The 22847-nt window shown below is 38.4% G+C and overlaps 1 protein-coding gene across 1 annotated transcript in view; it reads right to left on the reverse strand.

Annotated features, from left to right (window-relative positions):
* MROH8 (maestro heat like repeat family member 8) overlaps nucleotides 1-22847 on the reverse strand; it is a 44661-nt gene that overhangs the window by 2781 nt on the left and 19033 nt on the right. The window contains exons 9-22 of the mRNA XM_025039753.1: nucleotides 19387-19522; nucleotides 17823-17941; nucleotides 16693-16845; nucleotides 14944-15104; nucleotides 11623-11758; nucleotides 9338-9537; nucleotides 8178-8315; nucleotides 7786-7900; nucleotides 7310-7450; nucleotides 6076-6240; nucleotides 5208-5363; nucleotides 2811-2933; nucleotides 1316-1415; nucleotides 996-1061 (exon numbers count right to left, since the gene is read on the reverse strand). Of these exons, the coding sequence (XP_024895521.1) occupies nucleotides 996-1061; nucleotides 1316-1415; nucleotides 2811-2933; nucleotides 5208-5363; nucleotides 6076-6240; nucleotides 7310-7450; nucleotides 7786-7900; nucleotides 8178-8315; nucleotides 9338-9537; nucleotides 11623-11758; nucleotides 14944-15104; nucleotides 16693-16845; nucleotides 17823-17941; nucleotides 19387-19522 (1909 nt within the window). The remainder of the gene's footprint in view (nucleotides 1-995; nucleotides 1062-1315; nucleotides 1416-2810; nucleotides 2934-5207; nucleotides 5364-6075; nucleotides 6241-7309; nucleotides 7451-7785; nucleotides 7901-8177; nucleotides 8316-9337; nucleotides 9538-11622; nucleotides 11759-14943; nucleotides 15105-16692; nucleotides 16846-17822; nucleotides 17942-19386; nucleotides 19523-22847) is intronic.

Here is a 22847-nt window from a genome sequence, read left to right on the forward strand (position 1 = left end):
GAACCACATGAGATTGCTGGTATTTGCCTATTTTTGCCCTACAAAATGGGAATTTTATATGGTTCCTTCTAATATATATGTATATAACTTATATACATATTCTAGATCTTCTATATAGATAACTTTAAAATAGAAAAGGAACTTTGGTTCCCCAGTGTTTTAAATTAGAAAATAAGTTCCTTTTAATTGAATAGAATCAACCATGTAGAATTCTACCTCATAGAATAAAATAATCTATATGACTTTTTCTTTTTTTTTTCTTTTTTTTTTTGCTTCTGATATCTGTGGGGAAGTAGGAGAGCTTAGAGAAAAGTAGCATGATTTTTCTTAAATAAGCTTTAGCCTCAGGCTATTTTATCAGTTATATATTTTTATTTTAACAGCAGTGACTTATTCAGGATTTTAATTTGGTTCTCAAAGTACATGATTTTGGATTGTGAGACTTAGCATTTCATGGCATTTTTAAATTGTAGGACTATTTCTTAAGTGGGAATAAGTAATTCTTTGAGTGCTAAATCTTCGAAGATGCACAATTCTAAAAAATTTCACTCACTGACAATTCAGAAAACCATTTGCATGATGGTTGCTTTATATCACTATAAAACGTTTCTATTATTAAGTCTTACCACATTACAGGACAACCATTTATAAAAAATAGTGCTGCAGTCATCTCTGGGGTACTAGTGAGGTGTCATCATTATTTACTGAGATAGTATTTTTGGGTAGTGTCTTACTTCCTAACAGACAAGTTCAGGAACTGTCCCTTAGACAATTCATCAAAGCTGGTTTCCAGACAAACAGGGTCATGTTTTTTCTTAATTGAATTGGGATGAGCCTGTCACTCAGCCAAAGTCTGCAAGGGCTTCCACTTAGCACAAAAGTCAGGCTTTCTGGTCCCCAGAGTCTCAGCTCTGCCACAGAGCCTGCCTATAGTCACTGCCTCAGATAACTTCCAAAGTATGGGGCACCCCAAACTCAAGTATTTTATCACTTACCATCCTCTATCCAGTCAATACCCTTTATCTTGAGCTCACTGTGATCCATGTACTTTGAAAAGAGCCCTAAATGTAGAACAAAGTCAGTGAGTCTGTGATCTAGTTTTGGCTCTAAGCAGCTAGCAGAATTGGCTTTTTGATAATTAGATTCTAAACACTGAATTTACACATGCCCGATAGTTACCTATAGATAACATAGCCCCTTTGTCCAAAGAAGTACTTCCAAGGTCACCTTCATAAAGAATGAGGATACTTGACAACATAATTTAGGAAAGAAGAGGATAGAAGTGACTGTAGAAATGAAAGAGTTTTCTTTGTACCTATACATAAGACTGCTGCTCTTCTGATAGGAAGTTTTGCATTCCTGGAGAACATCATTGTTTGGGCTAGGATGTCCACTTTCCCTGTAAGTTTTTTTCCCTAAGCGGGGGGAAAAGTAAGAGTATAAAGGAGCGAAGTAGCAGCGCTATTTTTATCAGCCTCACTATAGTTTCCAGAATCAGAGACTATGTCAGATATACATATATAGTTGAATGTTTGAAATAATTACAGTTGCTTAATGAATATTACACCACAACAGTCCCTTAGACGAGATAAATCTTCTAAACACACCTTGCTCACACCCACTTATGTCGCATATTGTGCCTATAAAGGCTTCAAATCCATCTTCATTTCTCTATACCTAAGTCTTCTCTGTTCTCTAAGCTCAGCCATGAGTCTCCCTGAGTTCTTCCCTGGCAGCTCTTGCCTTCCTGATCTAACCCTGCTCTGAGCATTTTGCAGATACTCCTCTCTTGGCACATATTGTTTTCTATCTTGAGTTTCTATTTAATGTTCACAGAGGTTTTCTCTCCTTTACTAGCTTACAAACTCCCCTTAGGAAGTTTTAATCCTTGGCATGTTTCTGTGTTCTCCATGGCCTGTTGCACACTGGATGTGCTATGCTTACTAGGTGAATGAATCCACCTCTCAGTGGATCTCTTATAAGGATAGGCACCTCAGGGATAAGAGGAGAATAGGAATTTGCTTTCATATGACTTATGATTTAAAGTGGATAATCTGTAGTCTTATCCACCGAGAGCACTGAATTTCCTGCTACCAATACTGTCATCAGTCCATCACTTATAGATTTGGCTGCATGTCAGAGATAATCCCTATTGGAAAGCCTGACATGAGTTTACAGTAGGGCTTTCTAGCCCTCAAAGTCTGATCAGAGGAGCCCATACTGGGACCTAAACAGGCTATAGACATGGAAGAGCCCCAGGAATAGTCAGTCCTAGGGTCTTCATTGTAGGATCCCAGTGGTTCTAGAGTGGGTTGTTTAGAAAAAAAATATGTGGACTTTCTGAGGCTGTTCTGGCTCAAGCCTGTCCCTAAGATTGGCCACAGTAGACTTTGTCAAGTTTGCAAGAAACTGCCATCAGGCTACATGGCCTACAACAGCATGTCAGCCCTTGCTTGGGGCTCCCTGACCACGTACCGATAAAGAGTGAAACAATCCACTATATCTAAGGAAAGGATAGAGATCATTGTAAAGGGTTGTAAAGGCAACACATAGCTTCACTCCACAAGTAGTTATTTGAGTATGTACTATCAGTTTGACCCTGTAGACTGGCCCAGGATAGTGGGGGTCCCAAGAATTCACCAGTCTTTTCCGTGAGGAAGGACAGTAACAGAAAGTGTATTTGTGACTCGGGAGGAAACTATAGATTCACAGTACAAAACAGTTCATAGATATCAACTGCTGATTAAAAACTACATCTGAAAAAAATTCAGCATATTAAATAATTAACAAAGCCATTATTTCTCACGTACAAAGAATTTGCAGATTGTTCCAACTTCACTAGGGTTGCTGTACCAGGGGCCTTTGTAGTACACTTCATGGGGCAGCCTCCACTTCAGGAACTGGGTACATATAGTTAGGACTCGCCTGCTCGTCTGTGAAAAAGATGATCAGAGATCAATATTTCCAAACATTTTTTAGCTGAGGCAACCTTCCTCAAATAAAACTGATATTAAAGTCCAATATGAAAAGTTGATATACTCAGAATTATCGTGGTTGAGTGAAGGGAAGGGTAGAAAGGAACCAGAGTCCTGACCTCCATCAACTTTCCCTCCCAAACAGTCCCTAAAGGGGACCCATAAAACCTGTGGGTTTCTGGAGAGGATGCAGAAACCACTGGTCTAGGGTAAAAGTGTAATACCCAGACCGGAGGTAGGGATCCTATGCCCATTTGCTGCTCCTATGTTATTTTTCTGTCACTCTACACAGGGAAGTGTAGTTCCTCTTCTCACAGTCCTCGTGGAATCTCTGGCTTGGAAGGAACTCTGGAGAGTATAGATCCTTTTCTGATTCAAACACTAGAGCAAAATTTAGCAAGTAGGCCTCTTCTTTATGCATTACTCTCAGAATGCTTCCCATGCACCATATAACACCTCTGATGAATCTCCAAGTAAGTATATTGTTCCAGGTCCACTAGATATTTGGGCCATTGAAATTCCTTTGGGGATTGATGGGCATACAAATTAGTTCAGCTACTTTGTTTGGTAGCTTGTAAATATCTAATAAAATTAAAGGTACCCTGATATTCCACATCTGGGTTTATGCCCTCAAGAAACTCTCACACATGTACACAAAGAAATTTGCACAAGAATGCTCATTGTTGTAATAATGAAAAACTGAAAACAATCTAAATGTCTAGGAATGGGAAAATGGGACAAGTTGTAGGATATTCATATGGTAGAATCCTATATGGCAGTGGAAATAAATGAACTAGAGCTATACAACATAGATAAATCTTATAACGTTAAATAATAAAGTTTATAAGTGATACAACACATAAAGCTTTTTACATACTTTTTTTGTGTTATCTTGTTTTTTTGTTAGTTTGTTTATTTTTAGGCAAAGCAACCCTTGGTTGACCTCGCAGGTTGCGAGGAACTTGTCAGCTTACAATCATTTATGTTTAAAAATTTTTTATGCCTACAGCACCTGGTCTTACTAGGTGGTCTCCCATCCAAGTAGTAACCAGGCCCAACCCTGCTTAGCTTTGGAGAACATACAAGATTTTAAAACATAGAAAATATTACCACAGAAATGATAAAAACAAAATTTAGGATAATAATCCTTAGGGGAATTTGATTGGGAATAGGTGCATGATTAATTCTTGTTTTATTTTTTAGAGTGGGTGGCAGATATGTGGGTGTTTATTATGTCTTCCGTGTCAGTGATTCTCAACATGTTGAACATTAGATCTCTCCTCTCTGCTTAGGAAACCCTCAGAGGAGCCTTGAAGAGGTGGCTAGATGTTGTTGAAGGTTTGAAGGAAAAAAAGCCCAGAGCCTCGGCTGCTTGCCTTGTCTGATTGCCAAAGGCTGGTGGGGCGAGTTGGTGGTGGCTGTCAATACCTCCACATATCTGAAATATATCTGGTTGGGAAGCTCTGCTCCATTCTTTATTGGGGTCTGAAATATTTCATATTTATGGCTACGAGGCTATAAAACTTCCCCCATAACAAAGTGCCAAGGTCCATCGTAATCTTAAATCCTGTTTCTGAACCTGCTTTTGTTTCTGTAAGAAGGAGCACAGTTAGGTAAGAATTTCAGCATTTTTCCAGAATCTTTGAAGCCCAAGCCTACTTCTCTGGTTTGCTGTAACTGGTGGTTACCGTTAGCACCTTGGAACAGACAGGCTTCAGACAGTACAAAAAGATGATGACATCCCACCCACAAGTCTTACGGCAGAAACTCCTGGAAGATTTAGGAGAGGTAGTAAAGGCTTCTCTAGGTTATCAGAGAAGCTACTATTTCTGACTTAATCTCAATACAAGTCTTTTTGTCTTAAAGTCATGAGGCAGTTCTTGAATGAAAGAAGAAAGATAAGAGAATATTATCATTATCATTAACAAAAAGAGTTTGTTGAATTGGACACTGTATCTAGGGCTCCCATCTAGGCTGAATGTTGGGGTGGAGCTTCAAAGGGTATAATACATTCGTTCTTAACCACAAAGAGCCGTAATTTGCTATATAGAAAGAGTAAGATTTTTACACAATTCACTTAGGCAAAATAATTGAAAGGCAGACTGTACCAGTGGCAATAATGAATAAAGATGGTACCACAAAGTCTCCTCCCTCAAAGATATGAACTCTTATTTGCAGATTTGGCTTTGGTTTTGAAGTAAAATTTAGAAATAAGTTGATAGTAGGCATTACCTTGGCTACTGCATCATTTTCATCCTGAGAATATAGAAGTAGTGGAATCAAGCTGTCCAGGACTTGGTTCTCTACCCTTTTTTTATCTGTGTATTTCACAGACTTGATGGCGGCTCCAAAGAGGGTCATGGAGAAATGCTGAACATCAGGTCTCACCTATGAAGGGAACATCCAACGGGAAGCAACTCACTGAAACTGTTCATGCTTAATTTATAAAAGCGTTAGTTGGTTGAAATGCCAGTCCTGCTATGAGGCTATTCAGCTGTAGGTAGCTGAAGGTAAGAAACTAAACATATGTGGAAATAGCAAGACTCGCCACTTTGTACTACTTGTTCTCTCACTGTGAGATATGGGCACAGTCCCACCTGTAGACATCACATCTTATGCCTGATACTGGTATTAACCATTCACAAGGCTGTTTTGTTGAAATTCAAAATCCCAGTCTTGGTATATTTGACTCCTCCAAGGACGTGGTTCATTGTGCTTCATGTATTTCTTTTTTGGAAAATCTTTGCAATTTGGGATGGGAACGTATGTATTGTCTACCATCTTCACCCAGTCCCAATCATCCTTGAAAGGAAAGATAATGTCTTTTCTTATAAAAGCTCTGTCCTCATTCCATGAAGCAGGGGATTACCTTGGCAAGTCTCTATGTCTCAGGTTGTTTTTTTTTTTAATCTGATAAACAATAATACCAGCCCTACCAACACCACAGGTTATCTGGAAGGGTCTTAGGAGAGATTTGAAAGTGCTCTGAGTATATAAAGCACTGTATAAAATAGAGTGTATTTATTACTATTCCAACCTCTATTTGCTGTTATGCCATTACCCTCCCCCTAGGACAGTCTCTCCTCTCTCACTGTCTTACATCATCAAACAAGGAGAACAGGGTCCTCATCATGGCAGTCAGGGTGGTGACGTCTATTGTCCTAACAAGCTGCAGGAGGATCTGGATGGCCAACAAAACGATCTTCTCATCTGTTTCACATAAGAGGTCTAAGATGTTCGGCAACAGCTTCTTGATGTCTTCCCTCTGTGAGCCCAAAGGGAGTGCATCACAACCTCTCCTGAGAGCACTTCATCTGGTACCAAAGTAGGGCTCCCCGCCTTTACTCAGTACCTGGCGTTTGTTGAATTTTTGCTGGCATTGGCTAGTCAAGGACACAGAAGTGAAGAGGGTATGATTGCCCTCTTCCAGGACTGATATGTAGAGAAGAGAGCAGGGTGAGGTTGAGACTAGGTGACATTGGTCTAGCTATATGGACTTGGGCTTAATTTAAGCAACTGCTTTCCTAACAATGAGGGAAAGTGGAATGGCTAGCTCGAGTCATAGCGAGTTTCCCAGCATGGAAGGTGTTCAAACAGAGCCTCAAAGATTCCTTGTAGGAATTCAAGCAGAAAATGACTAAGGACGCTTAAGGGTCTTTCCCATTGGGATTCTGCTCTTTTGAAACCCCCCAAAAGGAACAATCTCAGGGGTTTAAAGTTTAAAACATACATGTAAAAAGTAAATAGAATAAGCCAACCAATATTGATGTAGGTAATCAACCAGAATATTTTTTTTAAATAAAAGAAATAGAACTGAAGTTTGTTTGTTTTCCCCCTAATTTAATCTTCTCTTCTGACCCAGGCTTAGTTTCTGGCTAGGCCTGTGGAAAATAAGCTTTCGACATGAATGTCAATGACTCTTGTCTTAGATAAGGCAACATGGTACGAGGCATAAAAAGACACCTCGTTTCAACATGAATGTCAATGACTCTTGTCTTAGATAAGGCAACATGGTACGAGGCATAAAAAGACACCTGCCTGTTACCCGGGTTGTGATAATGAGGGTACCTCCTACACAGACTGCAGGTTTCAAATATTATGAATGTGCGTGACTTGGACTTTTTATTTTTTAAATTTCATTAAATGTTTAACAGTCTGGACTTACATATTTCTTAGGTATAAAATTCAAATGGTAGAAGGGGATGTACTCCCAACCCACTCCTCCGCTCAGGCCACCCAACTTTCCTCCTCAGCTGTTACCAGTTTCTTGGGTATCTTTCTGGGGTGCATTTTATTTATGACTTAAGAATCAGTGGTCTGGGAGCCCCTCCTACCATCTTCTGATGTTTGACAAGATAGTGCAGTCCCCTCAGGGCAAGGATTCTAAAGAGATTATTTCCATGTTGTAGCCAATCTGTCAAGCGGACAATTGAGTATATGCTGGGTAGTCTCCTAGCCACTGGACTCTGGAGAAGCTGAAAGAACCCAGAAATCAGCCAAAGAAGTTACTCTTAAGCCTTTTTTCATGAAAGGAGCCACTTTCCCACCAACTCCAAATTACATATTTCCCTTTGAAACCTCCACTATACAGCACATACATTCAGGGTGATTGCTTATACCGTAGGAACATAAGGAATGCTAAATAATGAATATGTGGAAAGAAGAATTTCAATAGGCTTGAACTTGAAACTATTTTAATCCCACATCTGAAATGGATCCCAGCTTCTCACTGAATCAGATAGGGTCTAGAAAGACAGGTAACTCTGCTTTATAGGCTTCCTGAATCCAGCTTCTAAATAATGAGTCTTACCTCCACAAAAAAGCCTGCAGATGTGAGTTTATGTTTATCGTTCCCTCGGTTAAGAAGAGGGACTAACAAGTACATAACCTTATGAGCAAGGAGGCGATTTTTTTCCAGCAATGCACTGTAAAACAGAACACCAACAGAACAACTCTTAGAAATGCTCCTAAACAGGGAGCATTGTTCTCAGGCTGGGGGCCCTCTGAAGTATTTGCCTGGCTTCAGGTGCACAGGAGGATGGCAGGGCCATGGCCTCTGAATAATCTGCCTGACATTATAGGTCTTTGCCCACCCCGCAATGAGAAGATTATCCAACCTTGGTGTCTGTGATGACTAAAAAGGGAAAGAATACTTTAAAACAAAGCTGATTTACAGCAGCTAGCATGGCAAGGAAGCCTTACTTGGCAAGGAGAGATACTCCCTGAAGATGGCAATCTTTTCCTGCCAGGAGGGTCCATCCTTTATTTTTTTCCATGATGTGGAATTCCTGCCAGCACAACGTTCTGAAGAGGAGAGCCTTTGTAGCCTGTATGGCGAAGCTAAATCGAACAAAAACAGTACAGGTGAATGGAACAGGTCACTCCAGTACACAACCATCCAGCTCTCACTGAGGAAGGGCATGTACTGGTAACTGCTGGACCATAATTCTCTTTCTAGATTTCCCAAAAGACTTTGAATGCTCTAATAACTTGAAAGGGCCTTCACACAAATATAGGCATGAAGAAATCTAACCAGATTTTGTTTCCCTGGGATTTGGAAAGAATTCTATGATAAAACAAATGATAATGAGATTGTAAACAGATACCCACTGCTTTTTTAAAAAGCTTTATTTAGATACCATTTATACCCCATACAATGTACCCCCACTGCATTTTTTTTTTTTTTTTTTACTACTTATTGAATTAGTATCCTGGATATAACATCAGGGAATCTTAAAGCTGGAAGGGTCCTGGGAGAGCACCTAGTCTGATGTCATATACAGATAAGGAAATTGAGGCAAAGAATAATAGAAATTTGCCCAAGGTACACAGCTAGTTAAAGAACGAGAATTAGAACGCAGTGCTCCTGACTCTTAGTCAGGTGTTCTTAAATACTCCACATTTCAGCGTTTCCTCTGAAAGAAATCCATGTGCCACAGCAACACTAAGAAATGTCTATTGAGACCCTAATGGGGAACTAAAGATACCTCTCTAGGCAATAACGCAGAAATGAGATATTGTTCAATTATGGTTCAATATGGTTTAGGGGGTGGATTTAAGGATGTTTTGCTTGTCTCTGTCTCTACTTGATTTATCAGGAAAGAGCTGGCAAAATATCACACATTATTTTGCAAGGCATCTGAACCTGGATAGTCTAATCTACCTTGGCACCAATAAAACCAAGGACAACCAGCAAGAGCCCAGAATAATTCTTGGGCATTTCATCTTGATGTCGCATGAGGATAGCAGACTGTGAACCTCTCCCATAGTTGGGATGACAGCTTGGCCATCCTTGTACCCACTACCGTGCCCAGTGTTTAGTAAATGTTAGTTAAAGTCAACAAAATCACAATGGGCAGTACCACAAAGGAGTGATTGTAGCAACTTTTGAAGGCATTTCCTGTTCTGTGTACAGGCCACTTGGGATGGCGACATCAGACATGGTGAGGCCAATGCTGTGGTGAATCTGGACGAGTAGTGTCATGAGAAGCTGAGGAAAGAGTCGGAACGTAGCCGCTCGGAGTCTGTTTCCCACAAACACCTCATAAAGGGCATCTGTCGCCTGTGGTAGAAAAGGCACAAGCAGAGCTGAGCATGCCAGCCCTCGCCCTCACTGTTGCTTTCCTTCTGCTTATGCCAGAACATACTTTCTCGTTCCACTATCCCATAGGCGGAACAGGAGTGGCACTCAGTGTAGGGACATGATAGTGAGGGGGAAAAGGAAGAGGAGCGAAGTGGTCATTAAAAGTTACCAAAGGCTGAGGGGGACTTCGGAAATCCAGAAGTAAACTATAAAGGAAACTATTAATATATTTGACTGTACACACATATAAAACTAGGGCAATTTATCATAAATAAAGTTAGATGACAAATAATCTGAAAGGTATTTGTACAATGCGATATTCTTAATATATAAAATGCTCTTACATCTCAGAAAAAATATAAAGGCTGCTACTCAAAGTGTGGGCCACACACCAGTAGCACTGGCTTCAGCTGGGAGCAGGTTAGAAATGAAGAATTGCAAGCCCCATCCAGACCTTCGGCATCAGAATCTGTATTTCAGTTAGATGCTCAGATGATCGTGATTTGTGTGCATATTAAAATTGAGATGCACAGGTAAATAGGACGTGAGCACACAAGTCAGAAAGAAGACATATAAATAGACAATTAAAAAACATGTATAAATGTTCAACCTCACCAACAATAAAATTATAATTATCTTTTTTATTTACTCCTAGATAGGTAGGTAGAGGAAATTATAATTAAAATATGTTACTTTTTCATCTATGAGCTAGGCAACAATGAGAAGCCTGGTAATGCTCAGGGTGATGAGGGTGTGGGTAAATGGGCATTCTCATATACGACTGGTGGAAGGGCGATGTTCTAGAAGACCATCTGGAAACACTATTAGAAGTTTAAATCAGCCCATACCTTGACCTAGAAATTCCCCTTCAGTGGACTTTATCCTAAGAAAATAATTGGTTAGGTAGAGTATAACAAAATTTATGTCTACATGATTAAGTTTGCTACAGTACCATTTTAATGGCAAAAGTTTGAAAACTTTTTCATTAATAGAAAACTTGATAATGAAATAAATGTAAGTTTTGTACCATGTATTATCTATTTTTAAAATGGCAATTAAAAATAAATAAATTACTATGCAGCCATGGAAAGGATAACAGAAAACCCTGGATATTGATACGGAAAGTAGTTTATACATTGTTAAATGAAAAACAAGTCATCAAACAGTATATGTACTATGATCCTTATAGTTAATATATATACATACACAATTTTAGAGACTAACATAATTAAATATATACTTTTTCTGCCCTAACTCCTAAAACTGCAATAAAATGACATTATAGGAATTTTTAAAAAGGCATAAACCCACAACAGAGAGAACAGGAGAGGAGACAATAGCAGAATAGAGATGTCAAAATAATTTTGGAAGATTAAAAAAAAAAGTATAAAAATAACGTAGGCAGGAAAAAGCTGAACCGTAAACTGGTAGGGAAGAAAATAAAGTAAAAAAGGTGTATGTGGGCAGTTGGGAAAGCTGTGCACATAGCGGGCAGGAGGTTTATAGGAACTCCGTACTTTCTGCTTAATTTTGCTGTGAACCTAAAACTGCTTTTTAAAAAAGTCTATTTAAAAGAGAAAAAAAGGGCGGGGGGAAGTACACCAAATACATACACAAAAAGTTCATATACGTATAAACATTTCTAAAAACTTCATTTTAAGGAAGATGGTATAATCATTACTTAAATATTTACCATCCGGTCCTTTACATGGTTTGCCGACCTCTGCTTAAAAAGGACCTTTGCTCTCTATTTTATACTCTTTTGTATTATTTGAAAATTTTTTTCATGAGTTTGTGTTATTCTTAACTACAATGATACGGATTTTTTAAAGGACGAGAGAAGGAATGTTTAAAACATATTAAACCAAACTAATTCCTTCCCTTTCCCCAACTCCCTCCATGTCAATTCCTTGGTAGAGACACACTGGAGATTTCTAAATTGGTGACAGAAGCAAACTTTGAAAGGAACCAAAAGGAACACTCTCTAGATGGAGTGTCCAGCCAGTCCTCCCAAGAGGGGAGCATGATGAGCCAAAGTTGGAAGGGCAGAGCATGATGGCTTACAGCAACAGCCACATAGGCCATCTTCTCCTGGGTGGGCACATTATGGCATTTCTGCAGCTTTCTCAGGAGCCTCCACAGAATCCAGGTTGTGCTGGGCAGCTCCACCTCCAGAGTTCTCCACAACTCAGCCAGACACCTAGAAATCCCAGATAGGAAGGTTCAGGAGAATGGCTTATCTTAGGCCTACCATGATCACAATCATCCTAGTCGGTGTGGAATCCAATCTGTAAGAGGTTTTCTTCCAGTTTAGTCCTTCAGAGTAGCAAAAAACTTACCATCCAATTTCATAACAGTAACTCCCAGGTTTTATAGACTCACGTTCCCAGTGCTTTGGCTTGGACCTCAACACCATTCACAAACTGATCCTTATATTTTCAGGCTCACAACTTCCTTATCACATACTCTGTGCCCTAGCTACCCCAGGCCATTCACTTTTACCAAACCAACAGTGACTCTGAAAACCCTATGTCTTTGCTTATGTCATATTCTTAAACTGGAAGGTCCATTCCGAAACTCTTCTCTGCCCATCAAAATACTTCCAGGTCCAGCTCCAATGTCATCTCTTCTACGAAGGCTTTGCTGCTTCTTCATCATGTCACGCATGAAAGTTCCCCTAACACTTTAAAAATTTCTTATTTATAGAGATCGCCTCAATCTTACACATGCTATTGTCAATTCTTTGTATGTCTGTTCTTTCCGAAGGCAGGGATTATGTCTGGCTTTTCTTCTATGAATCCCTCAGGGTCTAGCACAATGCCAGGCTCACAGAAGGCTTTCAAAGATATATTTATTCAATCCAGTATATGGTCCTCAAATTTTGGCTAAGGTCGAGCCCTGAAATAAAGTTTTGATCCTCCTTAGAAGATATCTCTTCTTAAAGAAGAACAGCATGTAATAAATTCTCTTCTACCATTGTCTCAAAGGTGGGGCCTGAGAGTTATATAGACATTGTGGGGGAGCATTAAGGTGTGGAGGGGTGAAGATTGGGAGTTACTCATGCCTTTAACCCATCCTTTTGTTTTTGGAATCTACCTAGGTATCTTTGTATGCTAGAGTCAGTGTTTTTTTTTAAAGTGTGGTCTTCCAACTATCTGCATCAGAATCACTCTAAAAACTGAGGGGCTATTCCAACATTTCACTCCTTACTCTGGTCATTCTAATCTATGAATAAAACAAAGTAAATGTCTAAAAGACGGCTAAAGTGAAGGCCGGAAAGGCAATGCGGGATGCTGAAAAGGCTCGTAACTGTAGACTATCAACATTCATTCCTGGAGTGAAATTAAGAAATTCCTATATTTACTTACTTTTAGTTTTTTTCCCCTCTATATTCCTGAGGGAGTAAATGAAGTACTGTGAGAAGCTATTTATTGTGAAAGAAGTGTTTCAAAATGCTTTTGTTCTGCACATTTGTTAAGTGTGCTGGGAATGCATTTGAATTAGGAAAACACGCATTTGAATTAGGAAAACACGCAGATTTTAATATGAAAAAAATCATTTGGAGAGTTTGCTAAAAATATGGAACAGTCTCACTTCCAGTGATACAGGTTCTGTAGATGTGACATGGTTTTTTTTGTTGTTGTTTTTGTTTTTTGCCCATCATTTGGGGATGAGCATCTATTAAACTGTTTCATACATTCCTGGCATTTATTTTTGCTATTCTTCTGTCTAGAAGTCTCTTCCACTCCCCCATGCTACCATCTAATTGGCTAATTTACACTAAAAACTCAGCTTGGGGCAGCCCTTCTTTCAGAAATCCTTCTCCAAGCCTTCATCTAATTGAGTTCCCTCCTAAGGATCTCCGTGGAACTTATTTTGCTTTGGCATCCTCTGCTATTCATCTGTGTCTGCTACTAGATCGTGTGCTGCTTGAAGCCAGGGTCCCTATCCTGTCCATTACTCCCCTGGTGCCTAAAAGCACGCTGGACACAGCAGATGCTTTGAACAGACTTTTAAGAACAGTCACCCCGATCTGTACATAAACGAACTAATGGACTTCAGGTAAATGACTAAAAATATAATCAGAATGAAGTTTCCTAACTCATTTTCCTTTCTAACAGGTTCCATGTTCTCATATGATCTAAAGCAGTAGTTCTCAAAGTCTTCCAAGAGCTAGTACAAATATAAACACAATAAAATAATGCTAAACTTATACTTAAAATAGATATATTTGATATTCTGTCTAAATCATATATTTTATAAAAGAATCTAGTATAGTTAAGCTGAAGCAAATAGTAAAGATTTAAAAACAATGTATTAGAGAAATATATTAAAATAAGAATATTTTTTAAAAATCTATATTAATTCATTTTTTCTCTCAATGAGAAGTCCTCCTTTATTTGATTTAATAGTAGAATGCATAAGTTCAGCTTAGAGAAAACATCAGCACTACACCAAGATATCATGTGAGAACCGTTCACTGAAAGTGGGTTTCAAACAGTTTAAAGCTGAGAAATCTTTTCTTCAAATACAATAATTACCCAGAATCACAATATATAAAGCAGATAAAAGAGGTTTTGCTCTAGTTAAAGTGGTGGGCATGGGCTGGGGTGGGGTGGGGTGGGGGCTGGAGCCCTCTTCTAATGCCTCGCTGCCTCCCCCATAAGGCATGTCCTGGAACTTCCTGGGTGCCTCCAACTCTGAAAACCAAAAACCAAACCAAACCAAACCAAACCAAAAACCAAACCAAACCAAATCAAACCAAACAAAAAACCAAACCAAATCAAACCAAACTAAACACAAAGCATCTTGTTTCTTCTTCTCTATGATTCTATTTTTTTATATATATACTTATATACTTATTTTTTGGCTAAATCTCAAGTGCATTGCGGACATCATGACATTCATCCCTAAATACTTCAGTATCTATCGACTAAGAATAAGGAAATTCTTCTGTATAACCATATTATCTTTTCACACCTAAGAATATTAATTTAATAATTTAGTATAGAGTCTATATTTAAACATTTTCGACATTTTCTTTCCGAGTCTTTCTCAACCAGAATCTAATCAAAGTCACCTATTGTATTTGGTAATGTCTCTCTGTCTTTTTATCTGGAACAGTGGTCCCCAGCACCATTTTTCTTTTGTGACGTTAACTTTTTTGAAGAGTTCAGCCCAAATCTTGGAAGATGTTCTTCACTCTGAATTTGTTGAGTTGTTTCCTTATGTTTATGCATTATATTCTCATTTATATTGCAAGCATCTGCCTACATCTTGTCTATAAGAATATCATTAGATTTTTGAAGGCAACCATTTTCCACAATACTCAGAGCTGTGTCATACACCCCAATTTAATCCAGAGGATGTACCAGGTTCTGTTACCTGTCATATGGTACTGGATGACACAGAAGGTGGTTGATCACTATATCTGTGTACTTGGGCCTGGAGAGAAACAAACTCACGGTAGTTATGACTTGTTGGCGGACTCTAGGATGGCTGATTAATGATAGCTGGGCACAGATAACTCCCATAATTTCTGGCACCTGAAGAGAGAAAAGAAATCACTAGACCTTAATCTTGTGAGACACTGATAGTTACTGAGGCTATTGTAGCTATTTCTCAAAAGTCCTGAGGGTGACTTTTAAAACAGAATGTTTATTATTTTTTAAAAAGTTTATTATTAAAACTACTTAAAATATATCTGTATGTATGTATATGCATATAAAAGGATTTGGAAGAATATTATACAAAGAGATTAATAATGTGTCTTTGAATGATGAGATCTTTTTTTGCTTATATATTTTTTCTAATTTTTCTTCGATGATTACTTATATATTTTATAATAATACAAACTAATAAAATTAGCGTTGCAAGGAAGCTGGGTTTCTTTCACTCGGACTCTGAGAACGGCAGAGGAGTCATACCTGCCTTTCTCCCAGAGATGTCTATCATGTTCAGGCAAAGGAAATGGGCCATTGGGTCCATTTCTCTGCTTGAACTACTCTTCCTGCTCATAGATGCATGGTTTCAGGGCTCTGTGGAAATGTCAGCTTCTCAGGGAGGCAGTCCTCAACTATCTCATATAAAATGGCTGTCATTGCCACCAGTTGCCAGAAACTGGTTTAAGGATGGCAGGTGATGCAATTTTGGCAAATGAAACAGAAGGGGAAATCTGCTGGGGGCTTTTGGGAAAGATTAAAGGGGCAAAAGGAAGGCAATGCCTCTTCTTTGCTGGATAGTCTTATCTGGTCATAAAGTCTAAAATTGTAGTGACTATCTTATGACTATATAAACAGGCGAAGTAGAAAGATGAAAAATCCGTTGTCCCTTTAATAACAAGGTTGAGTCACTAAATATATTCTACTTCCAGACTTATTATATGAGATAATAAATGCTTTGTTTAAGCTCATCATAGTTGATTCTTTTAGTTTTTTTAAACAGCTGATAGCACCCAACTGATACAAGTGTCCATCTCACCATGCTCTCATTATATTGTTCTCCTTGCTATTGTAATAGATTAAAAAAATGGATTTTCATTATTTAAAATTTTCTTTTTACTTTTATGAAAATGCACACAATTTTAAAAGCCCAGTGGTATTTCAAGGCTTTCTCCAGCCTATTCTCCAGAGACACTACTTCTATCTCTTCCAGTGTATCCTTCCATATTTCTAAATGACATAATTATGTTATTTCTTGATGAATCAATTTTAGACACATTTAAATAAATTCTCTTGATTTTAAACTAAGTCAGTCCCTTCTAGGATCATTGATTGCTTAATTTTTAAAAATTTGACACCATTAATTAACCTGGATGAGGATCTATATTGAAGTTACCATGCTGACATGTGTTAATTATATCTTCTCAGAAAAATGACTCCTCTGGAAAATATGGACCACATCTTAAATTTTTAAAAATTGCCCTCCCTAGTTGCATTCACAGTGGCTGTTTATTATATGCTTGCTGAATGGATGAATGTTCAACAGTGACCAAATGGACTAAGGCTTTGACCCTGGTCTCCCTCAGTAGGTGTTCTCAGCAGATAAGAGCAGCAGAAGAGACCTCAGCAGCTGCAGGAGGGGAGAGGTCTTGCTAATATTTCAAACCCAGGAAATGGCCACTGAGCTTTTTACCTTCTCAAATCGGGATTCTGCATTTTTCACCAATGTTATCAGCAGTTCTCCTGCTGACTGCTGGGTGTAGGGATGTTTCAGATTTTTCAGGCCATCCAATATAGTCATTACAAACTGGCAGAGCTCATTTGAATTGAGAAAAACTTCAAAGACCTGAAATGATTTATGCATAATGAACTTCCAAGATACGATAGAGCCCTGAACAAGGAATAGATTCTAAGTTAACAATCAGAGAAGCATACAAATAAGCATAAGGCCGTTTACTTCAGTCTTGTTTATAAAAGTGAAAAACCGGAAGCAACTCAAATGTCCACTGCTGGGTCTGTGCGTGGCCTTTTACAGCTCTGACTTTTAGAAAGAAGCTTTATGCCTGAGATCCTCAGAAAGAGTCACATTTTTATAGAAATAGAACTAAAGGAAAGGCCCTAGTGCTATATAGCTGGCAGGGTCCCAGACACAGCTAAATACCTTGCCTGGAGACAATATATTAAAAGAACATGTCATTATGTTTCTCATTGCACTTGGCAGTGTAAAAGTCCTTCACAGGATTATGACAGGTATAATCGACTGGGCACTTACCATGTGACAAGCACTAAGCAAAGCATTTTCCACACGAGCATCTCATTTAACCCTTATAATAATTGAATTACCCCAATTGTTTACAGATTCCCTTTATATAGATGAGAAAACTGACACAGAGAATTTTAATTACCTGATACCTTTGACCCTACATAAGTAAGACCTGTAGGTTTTCTTTTTTCCCTTATCCTCTACCATAGTGTATAGTACCTAATAGATGCTTAAATATTTGATGAATAATGAATAAGTACATTAATTTAAAAGTTTATAGCTTGTTGGATCAATTACATTTTCTTGAAGCTCTTTTTTGTGAGAAGGGTTTACATTTGCAAGAGGCTGGCTAAGGTTAGAGCAATCAATGGGAGCACAGCTCGTCTAAAGAGATATCCAAACAGTGACACTGGCCCCATATAAAAAATTACCAGTACTTTTTCCCAAGTGTTTTTACTACTTTACATTCCCATGAATGAATGTATGAGACTTCTGGTTGTTTGCCATCCTCTCCGACATTTCAGGTTGTTTGTATTTATAATTTTTGCCATTCTGATTACCTGGGCAATTTTGAAGGGACAACTGTAGAACTGTTTAATACTGTAGAGGTCTAGGAGTTCTTGACATTTTTTCATTGCTCTTCTCAAACTCTGGTGATTTTTCTTGTCCTGAGTGATATCTGAGAAGAAAATATGAAATATTGATACTTTCTGGCTTATTTCTTTCCTCTTGATTTTGCAAGTCTGGTTGATCTTCAGGTTGAAGTGAATCCCAATCTTCTTGTCTTTGACACTTGAATAAAAATGCCTGCGGACAGGAGTATGTGTTAATCTGAAGGCTTTTTGTAAGAACACAGCTTTTGAGTGATCGAAGGACAATCAAAGCATGTTAAACTATTCCCCATTGGTGAAAACTTTCTAGAGGTCTCCACAAAAAATTGCACAATTTTGTACTGTGTCTGATAATTCTGATATCAAACTCTTTATGTGTGTAGTTTTGCTGATTGAGTCTGCCAATAGCCCTTCACAGTACCTTGTTTTTTTCATGTTTTATTGTGAGTCACATTCACTAGAAATTTATATATGAGAAGTCTTTATCATTTGGTTGAAGCTACTGTATCTCCAACTAGAAAATAAGATCTTTAGGGAAAGGGATCTTGCCTGTCTTGTTCACCAGTACACGCCTAGAAGAATAAGTGCTTCATAAGTATTTGTTGAATAAATAATCAATTTTATTTCCTTGGCAGTATGTGTTGGTAGACGTGCCTCATACTCAGAGCTGCCCAGAGATGAGATTGCTACTTTAGGAAGCACAGAGCTTCCTTATCCTTGGGGTGAGTAAGCCCACAAACTACTTGGTGGGGGTAGAGTAGACAGACTCAATCACTGGGAGTGGGGATGCTGGGTTAGATATTTTCTGGTCTCTTCTAACTGGGAAGGTCAATGACCCTTCTTGACCATCTGGCCCTCTTTCCATTTCTCAAACTCCTCAAGCTGATAACCTGGCTAAGCACCTTTTCTCACACTGTTCCTTCTGTCTAGTATGCTCTTCTTATGTCTTACCTGGCTAATGTTCTTTATTTTTCAAATTATCTTCACAAAGGCCTTTTCTGAACCCTATACTAGATTTGATACTTACCCTTGTAATTTCCTCTCATGGCAGTTATCTTTATTTATAATAACAGTTATTTGTTGGTTCTTTGATTGTCCGATTCGTCCACTAGACTATGTTACGCAAGGATTGGACAACTTGTGTTCTGGTCACCGTTGTATCCCAAGTAAGTACTCAGTAAACATCATGAAATAAATCAACAAAGAAGGCCCAAATGATGGTAAGAACCTCTTGCACTTCTGACCAAACTAATCACTCCCGTTTGTCCACAGGGCCACATGTCTAGATACTCCAACTCCATGGCTATGTAGATGGCTGACACTGATCCAATGTTATGATTCTAATTATTAAATCAGTTTGCTGCATCTCTGCCTATGGACTATGTACCTTTCTTATTTTAAACAACTGCAAAAAGCTTTTCTAGAATGTGGGGACTGAGGGCACAGCAGGACTGGTGCTCCTGTTGTGCTAGAGAATTTATTCAGGGCTTCACTGCCTTCAGCAGTGCCTTACACTTCAGCCTCAGAGTGATATGCAGCAGGTAGTGTGTGCCCTCTGCGGCCTCCTTGGCCAGCTCTTTCAGTGGGTCTCCACACAGTAGTGCCATCAGAGCCACTAGATGTCCAAGTCTTTGGAATTGCAGTGGGAGCTAGTCAGGAAGGAAAAAGAAAAATGCCATTAGAATACAGGAGCATTCAGTGCCTTAGATTTAAGTTGTGAAATAATTTCACTTTTGCCCCCATTCCAGAGAAGTGCAAGAGTTATGATCAGTTCTTAGATCTCTCTAGGGTTAACATTTAACGTATGGAGATGCAATATAGTCAACAAATGATATTAAACATGAAGGTAGAAAAGATAAATGAAGTTAAGAATTTGGTTAGCATGCAGAATACATAATCGTCATTTACTTGAGCTAGGCCATGGAGATAGGCTCTGAACTTTCTCAAAGCTAATGCAGAGGTACACACAATGTCCCATTTAATATGATTCACAATGCTCATAAGATAAGAAGCAAATAGCCATGCAGAAAAAGCACAACTGTTTTTGGATTGAGGCAGAAAAAAATTTCTTCTATGGCTCTTCGGAGAAATATACTGAGATATTGTGAATGATAGCCTCTACAACCTATTTACAGTAAACACAGCTTCACATACACAAAACTTGTGTAACATCTTTCATTCACTGATATAACATTCATTCACTCAATCAACAAACACTGAGTGTCAGTTATAAGCTAGAAACTGATTATGACTATGGCACTTAATGGCTAAAGCACTATGACTGGCACTGGAAATACAATATCCCTATTCATGGAGGTGATATTCTAGTTGGAAGAACATAAAATAACAAAACAAAGTATATGTATCAAATGGTGATAAACGCTACGATGAAGAAAAATGCACTATGGCCATGCTACCCTGAACATGCCGAATCTTGTCTGATTTCGGAAGCTAGGCAGGGTCAGGCCTGGCTAGTACTTGGATGGGAGCCCACCTAGGTCTGATGCTGTAGGCGTTAAAAAAAAATGCAGAGGGAAAGGAATTGCTATTTTAGAATGGTCAGGGAAGACTTCATTAATGATAAAATAAGGGACTGAGCTGTGTAGATGTCTTGGAGGAAAGCATTTCAGGCAGAGAATAGCAAGTGCAAAGAGAAGGGAATGTGTGTGATGTTTCTGAGGAGCAAGTAGGTTAGTTTAGCTGGAGCAAATGAGAGCAAAAGAAATAGGAGGTAGATGAGGATGTAGCCAGATGGCATTGCAACTTACAAAATATTATAAGGATTTTTGTTTTGTTTTGTTTTTTTCTGGTGAGATGGGAAGCCATTGGAGGGTTAGACCCTAGAGGGTTCTGAGCAGAGAAGGGACATGAACTGACCTATATTTAGTCAATGAAAATTTAATTGAGCATCTACTATGTAACATATTCTATGCTGGGCACTGTGGATACTGTGGAAAAGAAGACAAACATAATCATTGATGAAATTTACATTCTATTAGAGGGAAATAGGCCATAAATCAATAAAGAAATAATTAAACAAGATAACCTCTGACTCTAAGAAGTCATAGGAAGGAAAGAGAGCGATGAGATAGAGAGCAAGAGTAGATCTATTTGTAAGCAAAGGCCTTTTGGAAATGGAAATATTTAAATTGAGCACTAAAGAATGAGGAAGGGTTAGCTTTGTGAAGAATTGAGGAAGGTTATTCCAAGTGGAGGAAGAGCCAGAAGAGCTTTATATGGTAAAACTGTGAAGAAGGCCAGTGTGGCTGAAGTAAGGTACAGAGAGGCAGGTAGGAGCTAGATCATATAAGATCTTGTATTCTAAGAACAATTAGAAATCATTGGATCAAAAGAGTGACATGGGTTTTAAGAAGATAACTCTGGCTACAATACATACAGAGAACAAAGTGGAAGGAAATGAAGTAGAAGCCTCTACTCCAATACTCACGCACAAAAAGTACTCAGAAGGAATAAATAAAAATTTTAATGGTGGCTATTTCTGGATGACAAGACATTTTTCTTCTATTTCTTAAAAATATTTCAAAATTTTTCTATAGTGAGCGTATTGATATTCATAATACAAAAAAAAAAAAATCCTAAACTTTATTAAGACAAAAAAAAAAAGGCCACTGGAGAATTATGTTCCTAATCTGACCACTACATGGTTCTTTAACATTCTCTTTTCAAATTCTTTATCTTTTCAGGTTTATTTGAGAATGTGAAAAAGATTAGGGATCCATGGAACATACATTTGTCAAAACAGCACACTTAAATTTGGTGGATTTCATTGTATATCATATCCAGAAGATCGCACCATGCAAAATTCTGTATACAACATTCTGATGTTCACAGACGCCAAAGGCGCCCAGGCCAAGCACCCTACATTAGCAATTCTCCCTAGGAATAAAATGCGAAGGAAGATCTACAGGGCCCAGAAAGAGATTACATACAGAAAGGAGTCATCTGAAATTCTTTTTTGTCTTTAATCTGCAGCCAAAATAAGAGGTTGAGAAATGTAGAAGGAAAAACAATGTGTTATTGTCACCAGAATAACAACAATAGGGCAGTCAATGAAGACAGAATAAGGTAGTCGCTGCCGGCCAGAAGTTACTTGCTTTCACTGACTAAAGAGAGAAAAAAGCAAGTAGCATAGTTTGAGGGACTGAATTTACTGGAATAAGGAAATGGAAAGTTTGGGTATGTTTTCAATGTGAGAAATAAGAAAGTTAGTGGAATACAATCCTTTTAGGCATGACTGATAGACTATTTGTATCAAGGATAAATTCTCCAAGGAAAATTCTGGCATAAGGACCTCACACTCCTACCCCACCCTCCCAATTTCAATTCCAATTCCTGGCTTTATTATGCAGATTGGAGAAATGACAGATGGAAGACGAGAGGAGTTCCAGTGACTGGTTCTACCTGGGAAAGAGAAAAAAGATTTGCAGATCTAGAAAGAAGGTTCTTAGTTCGGGGGAATTTTTTTTTTTTAAGGAGTTATGGGAGTGATGCAGGACAGGGCAAATTTCCCAGAGTGGGGGGAACTCAAGCTCTGTACCAAGAGTTCTTTGCTGAGCACAAGAAAGAAGTCAAATGCCCACCAAAGTTAGAGTCAAAAGGAAAGTTTATTAGAGAAGGGAAAAAGCAAAGGTAAGAGAAAGCAAAGACAAAAAGCCAAGACAAGGAAAATAAAAGCACGGAGTGTCAGGGAATCCAGTTTACATATCATTCTTAGTTTCTGTGAGTTACAGTTTAAAGACTTTGTTTACCCATTTTCCTTTGATGTGGGCATACAGTGAGAAAAGATAAGAGTATGTAGGGAGAAAAAGTAAAAATACTTTTACTTAAAGTAGCGTGAAAGGCCTGTTGGCAGTTCTCAGGCTTTGATCCACAGGTACCCCATGATTTTAGCAATAGGGAATGAATGATTTTGTGTAGGATGCCACTGAAAGACTCTGTTTTTTTGTTTTTCCT

This window comes from Pteropus alecto, unplaced genomic scaffold, assembly GCF_000325575.1.
Source record: "Pteropus alecto unplaced genomic scaffold, ASM32557v1 scaffold45, whole genome shotgun sequence".
NCBI lineage: Eukaryota > Metazoa > Chordata > Mammalia > Chiroptera > Pteropodidae > Pteropus > Pteropus alecto.